At 51.1% G+C, this 14,200-nt stretch overlaps 1 protein-coding gene across 1 annotated transcript in view; it reads left to right on the top strand.

The window, feature by feature from the left end:
- Positions 1 to 1,210: 1,210 nt before the first annotated feature.
- CASKIN1 (CASK interacting protein 1) overlaps positions 1,211 to 14,200 on the top strand; it is a 31,778-nt gene continuing 18,788 nt past the window's right edge. The window contains exons 1-7 of the mRNA XM_015822833.1: positions 1,211 to 1,356; positions 1,902 to 1,997; positions 2,515 to 2,645; positions 3,312 to 3,420; positions 3,592 to 3,700; positions 6,422 to 6,516; positions 7,257 to 7,374. Coding sequence (XP_015678319.1) covers positions 1,213 to 1,356; positions 1,902 to 1,997; positions 2,515 to 2,645; positions 3,312 to 3,420; positions 3,592 to 3,700; positions 6,422 to 6,516; positions 7,257 to 7,374 — 802 coding nt within the window. The 5' untranslated portion in view covers positions 1,211 to 1,212. The remainder of the gene's footprint in view (positions 1,357 to 1,901; positions 1,998 to 2,514; positions 2,646 to 3,311; positions 3,421 to 3,591; positions 3,701 to 6,421; positions 6,517 to 7,256; positions 7,375 to 14,200) is intronic.

Here is a 14,200-nt window from a genome sequence, read left to right on the forward strand (position 1 = left end):
TTATTAAAGAGGATCAGAATCAGAATCGAGTTAGAAGGGACCTTAGAGGTCTTCTAGTCCAACCCCCTGTTCAAGCAGGACACCCTATATAATTCCAGACAAATGGCTGTCCAGTCTCTTCTTAAAAACCTCCAGCGATGAAGCACCCACAACTTCTGGTGGCAAGCTGTTCCACTGATTGTCCTCACTGTTAGCCAGTTTCTCCTTAATTCCAGGTTGCTTCTCTCCTGGATTAGTTTCCATCCATTGCTTCTTGTCCTGCCTTCTGGTGCTTTGGACAATAGGTTGACCACCCCTCTTCTTTGTGGTAGCCCTTCAAATACTGGAATACTGCTATCATGTCCCCCCTAGTCCTTCTTTTCTCTAGACTGGCCATACCCAAATCCTGCAGTGGTTCTTCATAGGTTTTAGTCTCCAGGCCTTTGATCATCTCAGTTGTTCTTCTCTGCTCTTTTTCCAAAGTCTCAACATCTTTTTAATAATGTGGTGACCAAAACTGGATGCCCTGTTTCAGGAGTGGCCTTGCTAAGATGAGATCAGCTTGAGGGGCAGGGATGAAGGGTGGTCTTGGTGACCTTTGCTCCTGCCATGACAGGTTCTCTGCCTTGCATCACGCTGCTCTCAACGGCAACACGGAGCTCCTCCTGCTGCTGCTGGAGGCCCAGGCTGCGGTGGACATCAAGGACAACAAAGGCAAGCATGGAGCTGGGGGGGGAGGGGTGTGATGGTGCCAAGTCAGGAGAGCCCCCCCCCCCCGGTAGGGACGGGGCGTGGGAAAGGAGGCCACGGTTGGGTCCTGGCTCTAGAGCACCAACCAAGTTTGTGCGGGGAGGAAAATTCTCGTTCTCTCCCAGAAGGAAGGATGGCCTTCAGCCAGGACGTCCAGACAGGGCCAGTTGAAAGCCATCTTCTTCCTTTGGGGAGAGATCTACAAGATCATTTACAAGAACTCCCCTGGTAGATGTCCCACTATTCATTGGAGCCAAAACCAAATACAGAAATTATCGGGCAGGACAAACTTACATCCCTGACTTCATAACTGGCAACGCCTCGTAAAAACTGCCAATTGCCCCTTCTCAGATGGATCTGTAATCTGAGTTCACCTCTTAGCTTTGTGGGACGGCCGTTCTTTTGAATGGCCGAAGGATCTTCTCTCTCTCTCTCTCTCTCTCTCTCTCTCTCCATGCCTGAATTTCTGCCTCTTCGGCAGGCATGCGCCCCTTGCACTACGCTGCCTGGCAAGGGAAGAAGGAGCCCATGAAACTTGTGCTGAAGGCCGGCTCCTCGGTCAACATCCCGTCGGACGAGGGGCAGATCCCTTTGCACTTGGCAGCCCAGCACGGACACTACGATGTGGTAAGAGGCGGCTTGAAGCAGTCTCCGTCGGAGGAGCCCCGGGGATTGAAGTTCACACATCTTCAAGGTGCCACGGTTGAGAAAAGCTGCCTTGACAGTTCTGCCCACCCCCCTCACCTTTACAGCTCCAGAAACTAGGAAGTCTTTTCTGAGCCTCTTGCTCTGCCCACTAGGCAGCTGCGGGCTGTGCAGCCTTCTTATCTAATTGTCCATCTCTTTGCCCAGGTTCCAATGGCCATTCCCACATGCCATTACAGTCTCCCTCTCCCAGAGGCAGGTGGGCTGTGGGCAGCGGTGTCTCTAGCAGTGGCCATTGGCTCCAAAAGCACCCCCAGCCATTTGACCTGTGTGCCCTGTGGGTAGTGCACATTAAAAGGAGGGGATTGACAGGTTGCACCCCCTAGGTGGGGGGTGGTGTTTGGAGGAGGAAGAGGCGACTGGGGTGGGGGTGGTGTTCAAGTGGAGCTAAGGGGTGCATTTGGTAGGCTGGGTCTGTGCCAAAGGGGGTCTCTGGGCTTCCCACTCTCTCTCTCTCCATCCCCCAGTCAGAAATGCTCCTCCAGCATCAGTCCAACCCCTGCATCCTGGATAACAGCGGGAAGACCCCTCTGGACTTGGCCTGCGAATTTGGCCGTGTTGGGGTAAGTCTGATCTTTGGGGGGGTTGTGAAAGAGAGCCAGCCACAAACCCAGTTAAGGGCTTGTCTGCAAAATATGCTGTCAGATGGGAGCTGGTGGGGGCATCAGTACTGCACTCCCCCCCCCACCTGAGAGTCCAGCACTCTTTGCTGGAACTGCCCCCACTTTCTTTGGCCCTTTCCTTTGAGATTTGGGGGTGAGATGTCAAATGTCCCTTTGATGGCCCCCCTGTGAACCACCTGCTTAACACCCCGGTGGACCTTTGCATTGCTGGCCACGAGGCCAGGCTTTGGGGCAAAGGGGTTTGTGTCGTTTTGTGAGTATAAATGTGAAACCTCGGAGATTTCTACAGGATGAATGGCAAAACCTGGGCTTTTCTTGAGGGTACTAATTGGGGTACCGAGGGTCCCTCGTGTCGTGTTGGAAGTGGGGGGCATTTGGCTGCTTTGGAGAGCTCTGGCTGTTCTCTGGGGGATGGGAGGAAATTCTTGGGCACCACCTCTGTTCCTTGGCCTGCCAGGTGGTGCAGCTGCTTCTGAACAGCAACATGTGCGCAGCCCTGTTGGAGCCCAAGCCGGGGGACATCACTGACCCAAACGGGACCAGCCCACTGCACCTGGCCGCCAAGAATGGGCACATTGATGTCATCAGGTGAGGTGAGGGGAATCCAGGCCTGAAGAAGACTCTGGGCAAAAGTGAGGGTGAGGATGGGTGGCCCATTCTGACAACATGCAACCCGGGCCGGTCTCCTTTCCTGTGAAGGTGGCAATGATGGAGGAGCTGCTCCAACCAGAGGCAGTGAGGGGGGTCCAAAGAGGACCATCTGCACAGGGACCTGTGGAGGAGGTTTAAAAAAAAAAAGCAAGATGGCAGCCGTGGCTGGGACAAAGCCCCATCGCTCTTGGTGTCCATCCAGGCCTGTAAAAAGGGGCAGGATGTCAGTCACGTGATGGTGGCCACCTTCTTGATCTCTTTGACACCACCACCAGACGGCCCCGAAGGATCCTGCCCCACCTGCCTTCCCTGGGCTTGGGACGTCTCAAAGCGAAGCATTCTCAGACAGGTTGCCCAGCTTGTTCCTGAGGAGAAAGGAGACCCCTCTCCTTCTCCTGGGATTCCCCAAAGGAGCACCTGTTGAACTTCTGCATTCCACCCCTTCCCTCCCTTGTACTGGAGGTTTTAAGAAGAGTTGATATCATTCTGGACAAATGGCAGCCATTTTTTCCAGAATGATAGAGGGTCTCCTGCTTGAGCAGGAGGTTGGACTAGAAGACCTCCAAGGTCCCTTCCAACTTTTGTTCTGTTACTCTCTTGCAGGCTTTTGCTCCAGGCTGGCATAGACATTAATCGTCAGACGAAGGCAGGAACCGCCTTGCACGAAGCGGCCCTGTGTGGCAAGACGGACGTGGTGCGCCTCCTCCTGGATGTAAGCCCCCCCCTTTGCCCAGGGATGAAGGGTCCCACAGAATCTTCCCGAAGGGCCTGCAGACCCCCTGGGACTGTGGCTATGGGCAACTGGCACCCAGGGGCAACTTCAGCTGCTCTTCACTTGGAGCCCCCTGTGCCTCCTGAAACAGCCCCCCCTTCTCTTTCACAGAGCGGGATCAATGCCCATATCCGGAACACCTACAGCCAGACCGCCCTGGACATTGTCCACCAGTTCACGGCCACGCAAGCCAGCAAGGAGATCAAGCAGATGCTGCGAGGTGAGGATGGGGGCCTCGTGGGGATGGGGTAGGGGTGGGGGCAGGGGTCTTTTCATTTGAAGGGCAGAGCAGCTAGAAATCCCTCTTCAGTTGAGCTGCACCTGGTGGTGTCCTTTCCTTCGTAACTGGGAGGGGGGCCTGCAAGATAGCTGACAAGGTTTTTCTATCTTTTCTTGCTATTCCTTGCCGGCTTGCACTTCTGCTCAAGACAGTAAGCTTTGCGCGCGCCCTCCCCCTTCAGTTTTCCTCCCAAGGACCTTTGTGTGACAAGCAGGAACTGGCTCGAAGCCAGCCCATTGGGACCCCCTTGTCCCAACCCAGCAGCTTACCTGGGACCCCTGCACGACATGCGCTGCGGCGCCTCCTCCGACACCAGGAAAACGAGGCCATTTTGACCATCCCACATCTATAGCTCTAACGGTGTGATGAAGCTCTTGGCTCTGCCTCCATCTGCTGGCTCAGGTTGGGGAAGACAGGCCGAGCGTGATGGGGTGCTGGTGGAAGAGCCAGAGGACCAGGCCTGAGCCCCCCCCCCAAGGATGCCGATTCCTGCCCGGCAGCCTTGGTCAGAGTGAGCAGAGCAACGGGGGCAGATGAGGAGGACAAAACCCCTGGGGCAGCCGGAGGAATAGGCGGGTTTTTACTTGCCTCCTGAGATTGTAGGAGTTCCATCACTGGGGCTTTTCAAGAATAGACTGGACCACTGTTTGACTGGGATGACATAAGGCTCCTGCCTTGGGCAGGGGGTTGGACTAGAAGACCTCCAAGGTCCCTTTCATCCCTAGGATACCAAGCCAGGTTTTTTTGTCACAGTCTGGGGTTTTGGAATATGTGGATGATGAGGAAGTGTGGGGGGGGGCTTTGAACTTCCTTCCTTCCTTCCTTCCTTCCTACTTTCCTTCCTACTTTCTTTCTTTCTTTCTTTCTTTCTTTCTTTCTTTCTTTCTTTCTTTCTTTCTTTCTTTCTTTCTTTCTTTCTTTCTTTCTTTCTTTCTTTCTTTCTTTCTTTCCTTCCTTCCTTCCTTCCTTCTGTTTTTTTGTCACCACTGTCTGGGGCTTTTGGAATATGTGAATGATGAAGAAGTGTGTGTGTGGGGGGGGGGTTGAACTTCCTCCCTTCTTCCCATCCTTCCTCTCCTTCCTCTCCTTCCTTCCTTCCTTCCTTCCTTCCTTCCTTCCTTCCTTCCTTCCTTACTTACTTACTTACTTACTTACTTACTTACTTACTTACTTCTTACTTACCAAAAGGTAACTCTGGCCAGCTTACAATGTTAAAACAGTAAAACTATACAAAACATTGATATGATATGATGATATGATATGATATGATATGATATATAACCTGGAACAGGAATTCGCCCACCTGCAGGGTTGACCCATGCCCCTCCTAGCCAGGCAGAGTGTGAGCAGCTCTAGGAGACCCTTAGTAGCTTGCTGGGAGGGTGTAAGGCCTGCTGGTCTTAAAGGAAGGAATGGTGGGCCTTCTCCTGAAGAAGCCTCCATAGACCCGGCTTTTCTTCACTAGGTTTGCTCAGTTTCCAGCCTTCCATTCCTGATGGATGTGTTGAGAAGTTTTAGTACCCAGGGATAAGTCAATTATTTGGATCCTTTTCAATCAGAACCCGGGCCTGGGAGGAAAGCAGTAGTGATTGTTCTGGCCAATTCCTTTGATGGACTCCTAGTTTTCCTCTATTAGATCCATCTTTGATACCATTGATCATTAAATCCTTGAGAACCCTAATACAGTGAGGGAAAAATTATTTGATCCCCTGCTGACTTTGTACGTTTGCCCACTGACAAAGAAATGATCAGTCTATCATTTTAATGGTAGGTTTATTTTAACAGCGAGAGACAGAATAACAACAAAAATGCATTTCAAAAAAGTTATACATTGATTTGCATTTTAATGAGTAAAATAAGTATTTGACCCTTTCTCAAAACATGACTTAGTACTTGGTGGCAAAACCCTTGCTGGCAATCACAGAGGTCAGACGTTTCTTGTAGTTGGCCACCAGGTTTGAACACATCTCAGGAGGAATTTTGTCCCACTCCTCTTTGCAGATCCTCTCCAAGTCATTAAGGTTTCGAGGCTGACGCTTGGCAGCTGGAACCTTCAGGTCCCTCCACAGATTTTCTATGGGATTAAGGTCTGGAGACTGGCTGGGCCACTCCAGGACCTTAATGTGCTTCTTCTTGAACCACTTCTTTGTTGCCTTGGTTGTGTGTTTTGGGTCATTGCCATGCTGGAATACCTATCCACGATGCCCCTTACCATCCTGCTTAGATCAAGACTCTCTGGTGATGGTAACTCATGTTTTGATTGGCACCCAGCTGGACTCCTGCAGTGCACTCTGCCAGGGGCTGCCTTTGAAGGGCAGCTAGGCTCCGGATGGCTCACCTCCTGTCAGGTGAAGCTGCTGCTTGGCTGGCTCAATTCCAAGTGCCCGTTATTCCCTTTAGGGTTGAGTACCAGGATGTGTAGGCCGCGCTTTGCCAACTTCCAACCTGCTCATCCTGCTTCCATCTTGGTTGGCATATAGGGGAGGGTGTGAACCTGCTTTGGTGTTCCTCCCAGGCACAGGTGAAGATGGCATGAATGATAGTGGGCCCTGAGGGCAAGGTCAGCAGTGGGAAGGGGTGCCCAGGGCACATCAGGGGCTGCCTGGCCTGTGGTGCAGGTCATCCATCTTTCTGACCCTCTCTTCCTCTCTTCCTTCCCAGACGCTTCGGCTGCCCTGCAGGTCAGGGCCATGAAAGATTATTGCAACAACTACGACCTGACCAGCCTCAATGTCAAAGCCGGGGACATCATCACGGTGAGCCTCCAGTGGGTGCTGAATCCTGGGCCAAAGATGGCCTTTGACACGGTCCAGTTTTGCCACCAACAGATGCCCGGCTCTCACTTGAAAGCTTCTGCTGGGGGGGAAACCCACAAAATGGGGCCCGGCCGATCTGGTCTTTTCCTACCCAGCACCAAGGGGGCCGTTTCCCCTCATTGGCGGCCCTTTGCCGTGCCCCGTGGTGACGTGACTGCTTTTTGTGATGGTTTTGCCCCAAACTGACCTTTACTTCGGGTTTGGGCAAAATTGTGATGTTCCCTTAAAAACTGTGACGATTTGCTCAGCAACCACCGCAAAAAGGCCGTAAAGTCATGTGACCAGCCCACGTTTTGACAATGACGACTTTCAATTGTGTCGGGCAGGCTCCATTATGGCCATAACTTCAGGACCACCCGTAATAAGTATTAACCTTATGCCTTAGGGCACATGCGGAGTAAAGAATGGCCACTGGGACTGGCTCTGGGTTCAGATGAGAGGCCACGTTTTTGGACGGGCTGCTGGTAGTGGCATTTGTGGAGTAAAAAAAGTCAAGACGGTGGCTGGAACTGTCTGAGGGAAGCCTGCTGTCGCCATTTTGATTTTCTGATTTCCCCCTCGCAGGGGCCCGTGTCCCGGCCATTCCTTGCTCCCTTGGCCCTAAACGGGTGGGCTCGGATGCTTGCCGCTGACCAGCCATTGCCTCCTCTCTCCCCTCTCCCCCCCCACCTTGGCCACAGGTGCTGGAGCAGCATGCCGACGGCCGGTGGAAAGGCTGCATCCACGACAACCGGACAGGCAACGACCGTGTGGGATACTTCCCGTCCACCCTGGTCGAAGCCATCAGTAAACGTACAGGCAAATATCACTCCTGGGGGGCTTCCCAGCCTTGTGGGGAGTGGAGGGGCAGGGATGGGGGCTGCTTTTTCACCCTTTGTTCTCTTTTTGGCTGCCTGGGTTTGCTCTGCTTCGACTGGGTGCTTCCAGATAAGGATTTTATACATCGTGGAGGTTTAGGCTTGGGGGGTCTTTCCTTGCACCCCTAAGTCCTCTCGATTTCCTGTCTCTTTGATTTTTGCCACAAAAAGAGAGCGAGAATTGAGAGCAGAATTGCTGCACCCCCAGGCTTCGGGTTGGCTAACATCTGGAAGCATTCAGTGGGTGCTCTTGGATAAGAACAGATTTACATACTGCACGCATTTCATTTTACTCCCGTTAAAAGTAACCTCAAAGCATAGAGTAAAAAACATGTTGAAGAGAGAAAGCCAAAGGGATCAAATTCCAGCCAGTGCAATCAAGCAACGACTGAGCATCTCCTCAGGGCTGAAGAGCTCCATGGCCTGATGGGGCTTCAACGGGGACAGCAGCCAGCCCAGGCGGTCGGGAATGATGGAAGCCGCTTCCAGAGCTTCAGGAGCAAAGGCCCCTTTCCGGAATGAGCACAGATTGGAGATGTGCCTAGACAGCTTAGCCACAGAGAATAACAGAGTTGGAAGGGACCTTGGAGGTCTTCTAGTCCAACCCCCTGCACAAACAGGAGACCCTATATCATTTGAGGCAAACGCTTCTTGAAAACCTCCAGTGATGGAAAGCCCACAACTTCTGGAGGCAAGCCGCTCCACCGACTGATTGTTCTCACTGTCAGAAAATTTCTCCTCAGTTCTAGGTTGGAAGGATTCTCCCTTAGGACCTCCCCAACATTATGCAGACCCAGACCCAAAAGAGAGACTACCTGGAAGGGATGGTAAAACTCATTCCACCCGAATTATAGTTCCAGCATACCCAGAGAGTACTGGGTGGGTGAGGACTCCAATCTCTTCTAAACAGCCACAAACGTCAGGTCTTTGAATTGAATTCAGGTTTTTCCATGTGGAAACCTGGCCTTGTATCCCTGACTGTGACGTCTTTCCACTTCGCAAAAAAACCAAAGAGCTGCAATATTCTAGGGCAGTGGTGGCGAACCTATGGCACGGGTGCCAGAGGCGGCACTCGGAGCCCTCTCTGTGGGCACACGTGCAATTGCCCCAGCCTTGCCTCCCCCTGTGACCCCCTCACCAGCAGCTCCCCTGGAGGAGAGTCGCCCCCAAGCGTGGCCCACGTGGAGCAGCGCAGCCAAGGACATGGCAGCCAGGCAGCGTGGACAAGACTCTGCCCTCACGTCCCATCGCACACAGTTGATGCTGCGGGGCGCAGGCAGAGGGTGTGGCTGCCATGGTGCTGCTGGGCTGCCTGGGCGATCTGCGGCGGGCCCTGGAGGCGGTGAGTGGCCCTGTGGGCAGGCGGGGTGGGGTGGAGTGGGGGCGGGGCCAGTTTTTGGGCACTCTGTCTCTAAAAGGTTCGCCATCACTGTTCTAGGGTATCATTTTTCTGCCTTGGTCTTTTGAAGGTGCATGGACTTCAGTGCCCAGAATTCCCCAGCCCATCTGGAGGACTCTGGGAGTTGAGGTCCCCATATCTTCAAGTGGCCAAGGTTGAAAAAAAATCTGCCTCTAAATTTACCAGATCTGAGTTATCAAAATCAAGACGTCCATAAGAGGGCAGTGAAGGCCTAGTGTTTTGGAAGTTCTCTGGCACCCTCTTCTGGCTGCTCAGATGTGGTAGCCCAGTGGTTCTCAACCTTTTTAATGCCGCGACCCCAACCGGTCGTAAGTCGAGGACTAAACCGGTCGTACGTCGAAGACTAAACCGGTCGTAAGTCGAGGACTAAACCGGTCGTAAGTCGAGGACTACCCAACCGGTTGTAAGTCGAGGACTTTCCCTGCCCGGGAGCGCCGCGCATGCGTGGTTCCGCCCCCTGCGCCGGCCAAGGCGTAGCTGGCAAGCGGCAGAGACGGAGCAGGCTGACCACCAGCTGGCCCAGCCCAAGGGAGGTAAGGCACCCTCCGGAAAAGGGGAAAAAAATGGCGGACAAAAAAAATGGCGGACAGCCTTGCTTGGCGACCCCCGTGAAATGGTCGATCGACCCCAAATGGGGTCCCGACCCACAGGTTGAGAACCACTGTGGTAGCCCTTGCTGGAGTCTCCAAGCTGCTTTTTCAAAAAGGCAACCGGACTGTTTTTTCCCTTGAGGAAGAAGAAGAAAACGTTTCACTTCTCATCCAAGAAGCTGCATCAGTTGTGATCATCACTTGTGATGGTGGTGGTGGTGGTGGTGGGTACTATCTCCATAGATCCTCGCTGGAGATTTGTGAGGCGGAAGTTCTTTTGCACCAGATCAGTTGCAAATGGGAAACTCAGCTTCTCAACCAAGAATCACTGGAGGCTTTTAAGGAGAGGCTGGACAGCTACTTGTCTGGAATGGTATGGGGTCTCCTGTTTGAGCCTGGGGTTGGACTAGAAGACCTCCAAGGTCCCTTCCAATGCTTACTAGTCTGTAATCTCTAGCCTATGGCCTCAACCAGAATCTTGCTCTGTGTAGCTGAAGGAAAAATGAACCAGCTGCTTGTAGCCACAGCCTTAAACTGGGGTTTGCTGATATTCCTGTCCTACTTTCTCAAGGTTGGATGGCTCGTAATTAAATTTTTTACCTCTCCCCTCCTCCTGATTATTATTATTTTTCAGTCTAATACTTTGCTTTATTGCGACTGGAGATTTGGTGCTGGAAAAAAAGTAGTAGATTATCCTATTTAAATTCAGTTAGAATCCAGTTACACGTATAATTAATATTGTAAGCCCCAATTTCCTTTGAAGGCAGATTAAATCCTCAAGAGCGGGGTAGGTGGGAGAGCGGAACGGAGGCCTTAAAATCAGGTGAGGCCACTCCGGGGTTTCCTTGAACCTCGTGAAGTGCATTTCACTGAGCTGACGGTGACTTTTGAGCACGTCCTTGGCTGGCAGGAGTGTCCTGCAGGCTGCAGGCATCCCTTTTCTATCATAATAATTACCCAATCATCAATTGGGGAAGGCTTCTGAGCGCTCAGAAGGGTTTGCGTGCCAGATCTTAGAAGTACAATCGGCATATCCCTTTCGATAGGGGAGAAATTGAAGGAGAGAGAGAAAGAAGTTTGCTAGCGAGGCTGTTGCAAAAACCTGAGATTTCAATTGGGGAGGGTTGTCGGTCACTTGGCTGTGTGTGGCTCCTTCCTTCCATCTTGCGGGACCCCCAATAACCCCCTCCTGGTTCTCCTTCCCAGCCTGGAGCACCCACTTCATGTTGCCTCTTGTGTTTCTGTTATCAGGTCCGTGGGATGCAGACCCTTCCCCGGGGCAGTATCAAGCCATCTCCCTCCCAGCTGGGGGGGCTGCCCTGCCCAACGGCCTCTCTGCCCCCTCTATCTCCTCCTCCTCCTCCTCCTCTTCTCCCCCCCTCCATCAGCTCCATTGCCTGCCTCCACCTCCACTGCTTCCCCATCAGCCTCTTTTCAGTTCCTTCGGCTACCGCCGGCTCGCCCATGGCGGCACGGAAAGGCCTTGCGCCAATCCAGGTAGACCCTCCATTGCTTGGTTCATTTTACGTTGTGTTCTGTTATGCTTTGGCCATATTGGGTGGTCCTTCTACGGATCCCGACAAATATTTGTGCGCCTTTTCATTTTGCCAGGTTTCTTTTGGGTGCTTCGCATGTGCAGGCGTTTGTGGGTCAGCGTGTGTGGTTGGGATGATGGAAGATGAGGAGCAGGTTGATGCAGCAGCTGGGGCAGGGTAGGGGGTGAGAGGACACCGGGGACACTGAGGGCATCTCATGGGTGCTCTCACAAAATGGCTGCCATGGGAGGCGGGGCCAGTCCCAACACCTGTGGATTAGAAGACCAACCACCTGCCACCACTTCTCCCCCAGAAGGTCCCATCGCCTTCTGCTGATCTTCTAGACCAGGGTTCTCCAAATTTGGCAACTTTAAGAAATGTCGACTTCAACCCAGCATAGCTGGCTGGGGAATTCTGGGAGTTGAAGTCCACAAGTTGTCAAGTTTGGAGAATCCTGGTCTAGAGGGAGGTAAATGCTTTTGTCAACCACCCACCAAGAATTTCTTTCAAAAGAAATTTCTTGGGATCTTTAATGGGGTTGGGATGTGTCCTTGACCTTGGGAATAAAAATCTCATTAAATAGTGGTTCTCTCTTTGGCAACTTTCAGAAGTATAGATTTCAGCTCCCAAAATCCCCTAGTTTATATGACTATTGCTGAGGATTCTGGGAGTTAGGTCCACACATCTGGAATTTTGCCCTGGCTGAGGGACACAGTGTAGCAAGCCCATTTCCTTAAAAAAACAGTAACAGCAAAATAATAAAATAAGAGTTGGAAGGGACCTTGGAGGTCTTCTATTCCAATCTCCTGCTCAAGCAGGAGACCCTACACCCTTTTAGACAAAAGGCTGTCCAGTCTTACCTCTTCTTAAAAATTAACTTTAATTGGAGCTGAGAGCCTGATGACCAGCAAGGGATGAGCCCACCACTCTGATCTTTGTGGCTTCCCCTCACTCAGGAGCAGGATGTTTTCTACCATCACGGAAGTGCCGGAGTGGCCAATACTAAGTTATGCATCGTAGACATCCTGCTTTACATCTGCATTGCTCAGTGACAGAAATTCCAGTCCCAACTGCTGTTACTAACTGAGAACTCCTTGTCGAACTGCATGAAAAAGGAACGAGAGCAACAGCTTTGCAGCTTGGAATTTCTCAGAGCATTGGGGGGGGGAGCCCCCGTTTAGACCAGGGGTGGAGGAGAGAAATGGTGGGAGGGTGCAGTCGCTGTCCTGGGTGAGCTCCTGAGAGACTCCCTTTTGCCCAATATAGATAAATATTTTGATAGACATTTTATGTGCTGTTTTTGGGAATTTTTATGCCTTAATGCTGTATTCTGTTATGCCATACAATCTCTCCCTCTCTCTTTATCTATCTATGTATCTATCGTCTATCTATTATCTCTATCTATCTATCATCTTTCTATCTATCATCTATCTCTATCAACTATATCTAGTCTCTGTCTTCTGTCTGTCTATCATTTATCATCTATATCTCTCTATCTCTCATCTCTATCAACTATATCTATCTGTCTGTCTGTCTATCTATCATCTATCATCTCTTTCTCTCTCTCTCTCTCTCTCTCTCTCTCTCTCTCTCAACTATATCAAGTCTGTCTGTCTGTGTCTATCTATACAATCTCTCTCTCTTTATCTATGTATCTATCATCTATCTATCTATCTATCTATCATCTATATCTATCATCTATATCTGTCTGTCTATCTATCTATCATCTTTCTATCTATCATCTATATCAACTATATCTAGTCTCTGTCTTCTGTCTGTCTATCATCTATCAGCTATATCTCTCTATCTATCATCTATCTCTATATCTGTCTGTCTGTCTATCTATCATCTGTCATCTCTATCTCTATCTCTCTATCATCTATCTCTATCAACTATATCTATCAAGTCTCTGTCTGTCTGTCTGTCTGTCTGTCTATCTATCCATCTTATGTTGTATATATTGTATGGCATAACAGACTATAGCATTAATGCATAAATAATTCACAAAATAGCATATAAAATTTCCTATCAAAATATAAAACAGAGCAGTGAATAATTTTAAAAACACACAGCATGAGTGATCAATAAAATAATCTAAAATTAAATTATGTATGAGCAGTTACCGGGTGGCTCAGTTACTGGGTGGCTAAACCAATGGCCAGGATTTGCTCAGTGCCCCACGGAGGACGTTAGATGCAGATGGGGTGGAGGCTGGAGGGCCAGGAATTACCTCAGAAATTACTGCCAGGAGAAAGCTGGACTCGGAGGCACCTGCAGGAAGTGGTTGGGGAAGGAATTTGGACTGTGTGGTTTGAGAAATGGGAGACGGCAGAGGCTGCAGAGGATGGTCAGAAACGCCAAGATGGCACCGCCGTGGGGCAACCAAACCTCTGGCTGATTGTTATGCCATCACGGCTGTCTTGAGCTTCTTGGCCATGCCCTGCGGAGGTCCTGGGAGAAGGGAAGGGGTCTGAGAGCAAGTGTGTACGCCTCAGTTTCTGTTTTGTTTTCTTGACCCTCTTTATCATTTTGTCCTCTCCATTCCCTGACCTTCCACTACCCGAACCAACCCTCTCAGGCCCTGGGTGCTTCTTCAAGGATTTGGGGTCTTGTTTTCACAAGTGTTTAATCCAGTGTTTCTCAAACTTAGCCCCTTGAGGATGTGTGGACTTCAACTCCCAGAATTCCCCAGCCAGCAAAGCTGGCTGGGGAATTCTGGGAGTTGAAGTCCACACATCTTCAAGGGGCTAAGTTTGAGAAACACCGTTTCAATTAATACAGGGCGTGCCAGAGTTGTACCATTATGTACTTTCCGTGAGAATAGACAGAAAACCCCTTTTTCCTCCCCTTTACCAGCCAGCCCAGTCCTCAGAGATTGGGCCTTTGATCTTCTGGAGCTCCCATCTGGCTGCATCCATTTCCACTGGGACTGCAACACCCAAAATGCCAGCACATCTGGATGGTGCCGTACTGGGGAAGGCAGGCTGGCGCACGAGAGGAAGTGAATCGAACTCCCTTTTGGTGCAGGAGCATTCACTTCCGGGTTTTCCCATCCGAACTGGCTTGGACCACGGCACTAACAGTAGCATGGCTACAGGCGCTCTTGAGTGGGGGGGAACTTGACGGGAGCCCCATTTCCTCGCCGGGCGCCAGAGTGGAGCGTGGGCATCTCCCTTGGGTGTGCAGCCTCTCCCGGGGATGCTCAGTGCCACAAAGAACACA

The sequence above is a fragment of the Protobothrops mucrosquamatus genome, unplaced genomic scaffold (assembly GCF_001527695.2).
Source record: "Protobothrops mucrosquamatus isolate PMUCROS unplaced genomic scaffold, P.Mucros_1.0 scaffold1690, whole genome shotgun sequence".
In the NCBI taxonomy this organism is placed as follows: Eukaryota; Metazoa; Chordata; class Lepidosauria; order Squamata; family Viperidae; genus Protobothrops; species Protobothrops mucrosquamatus.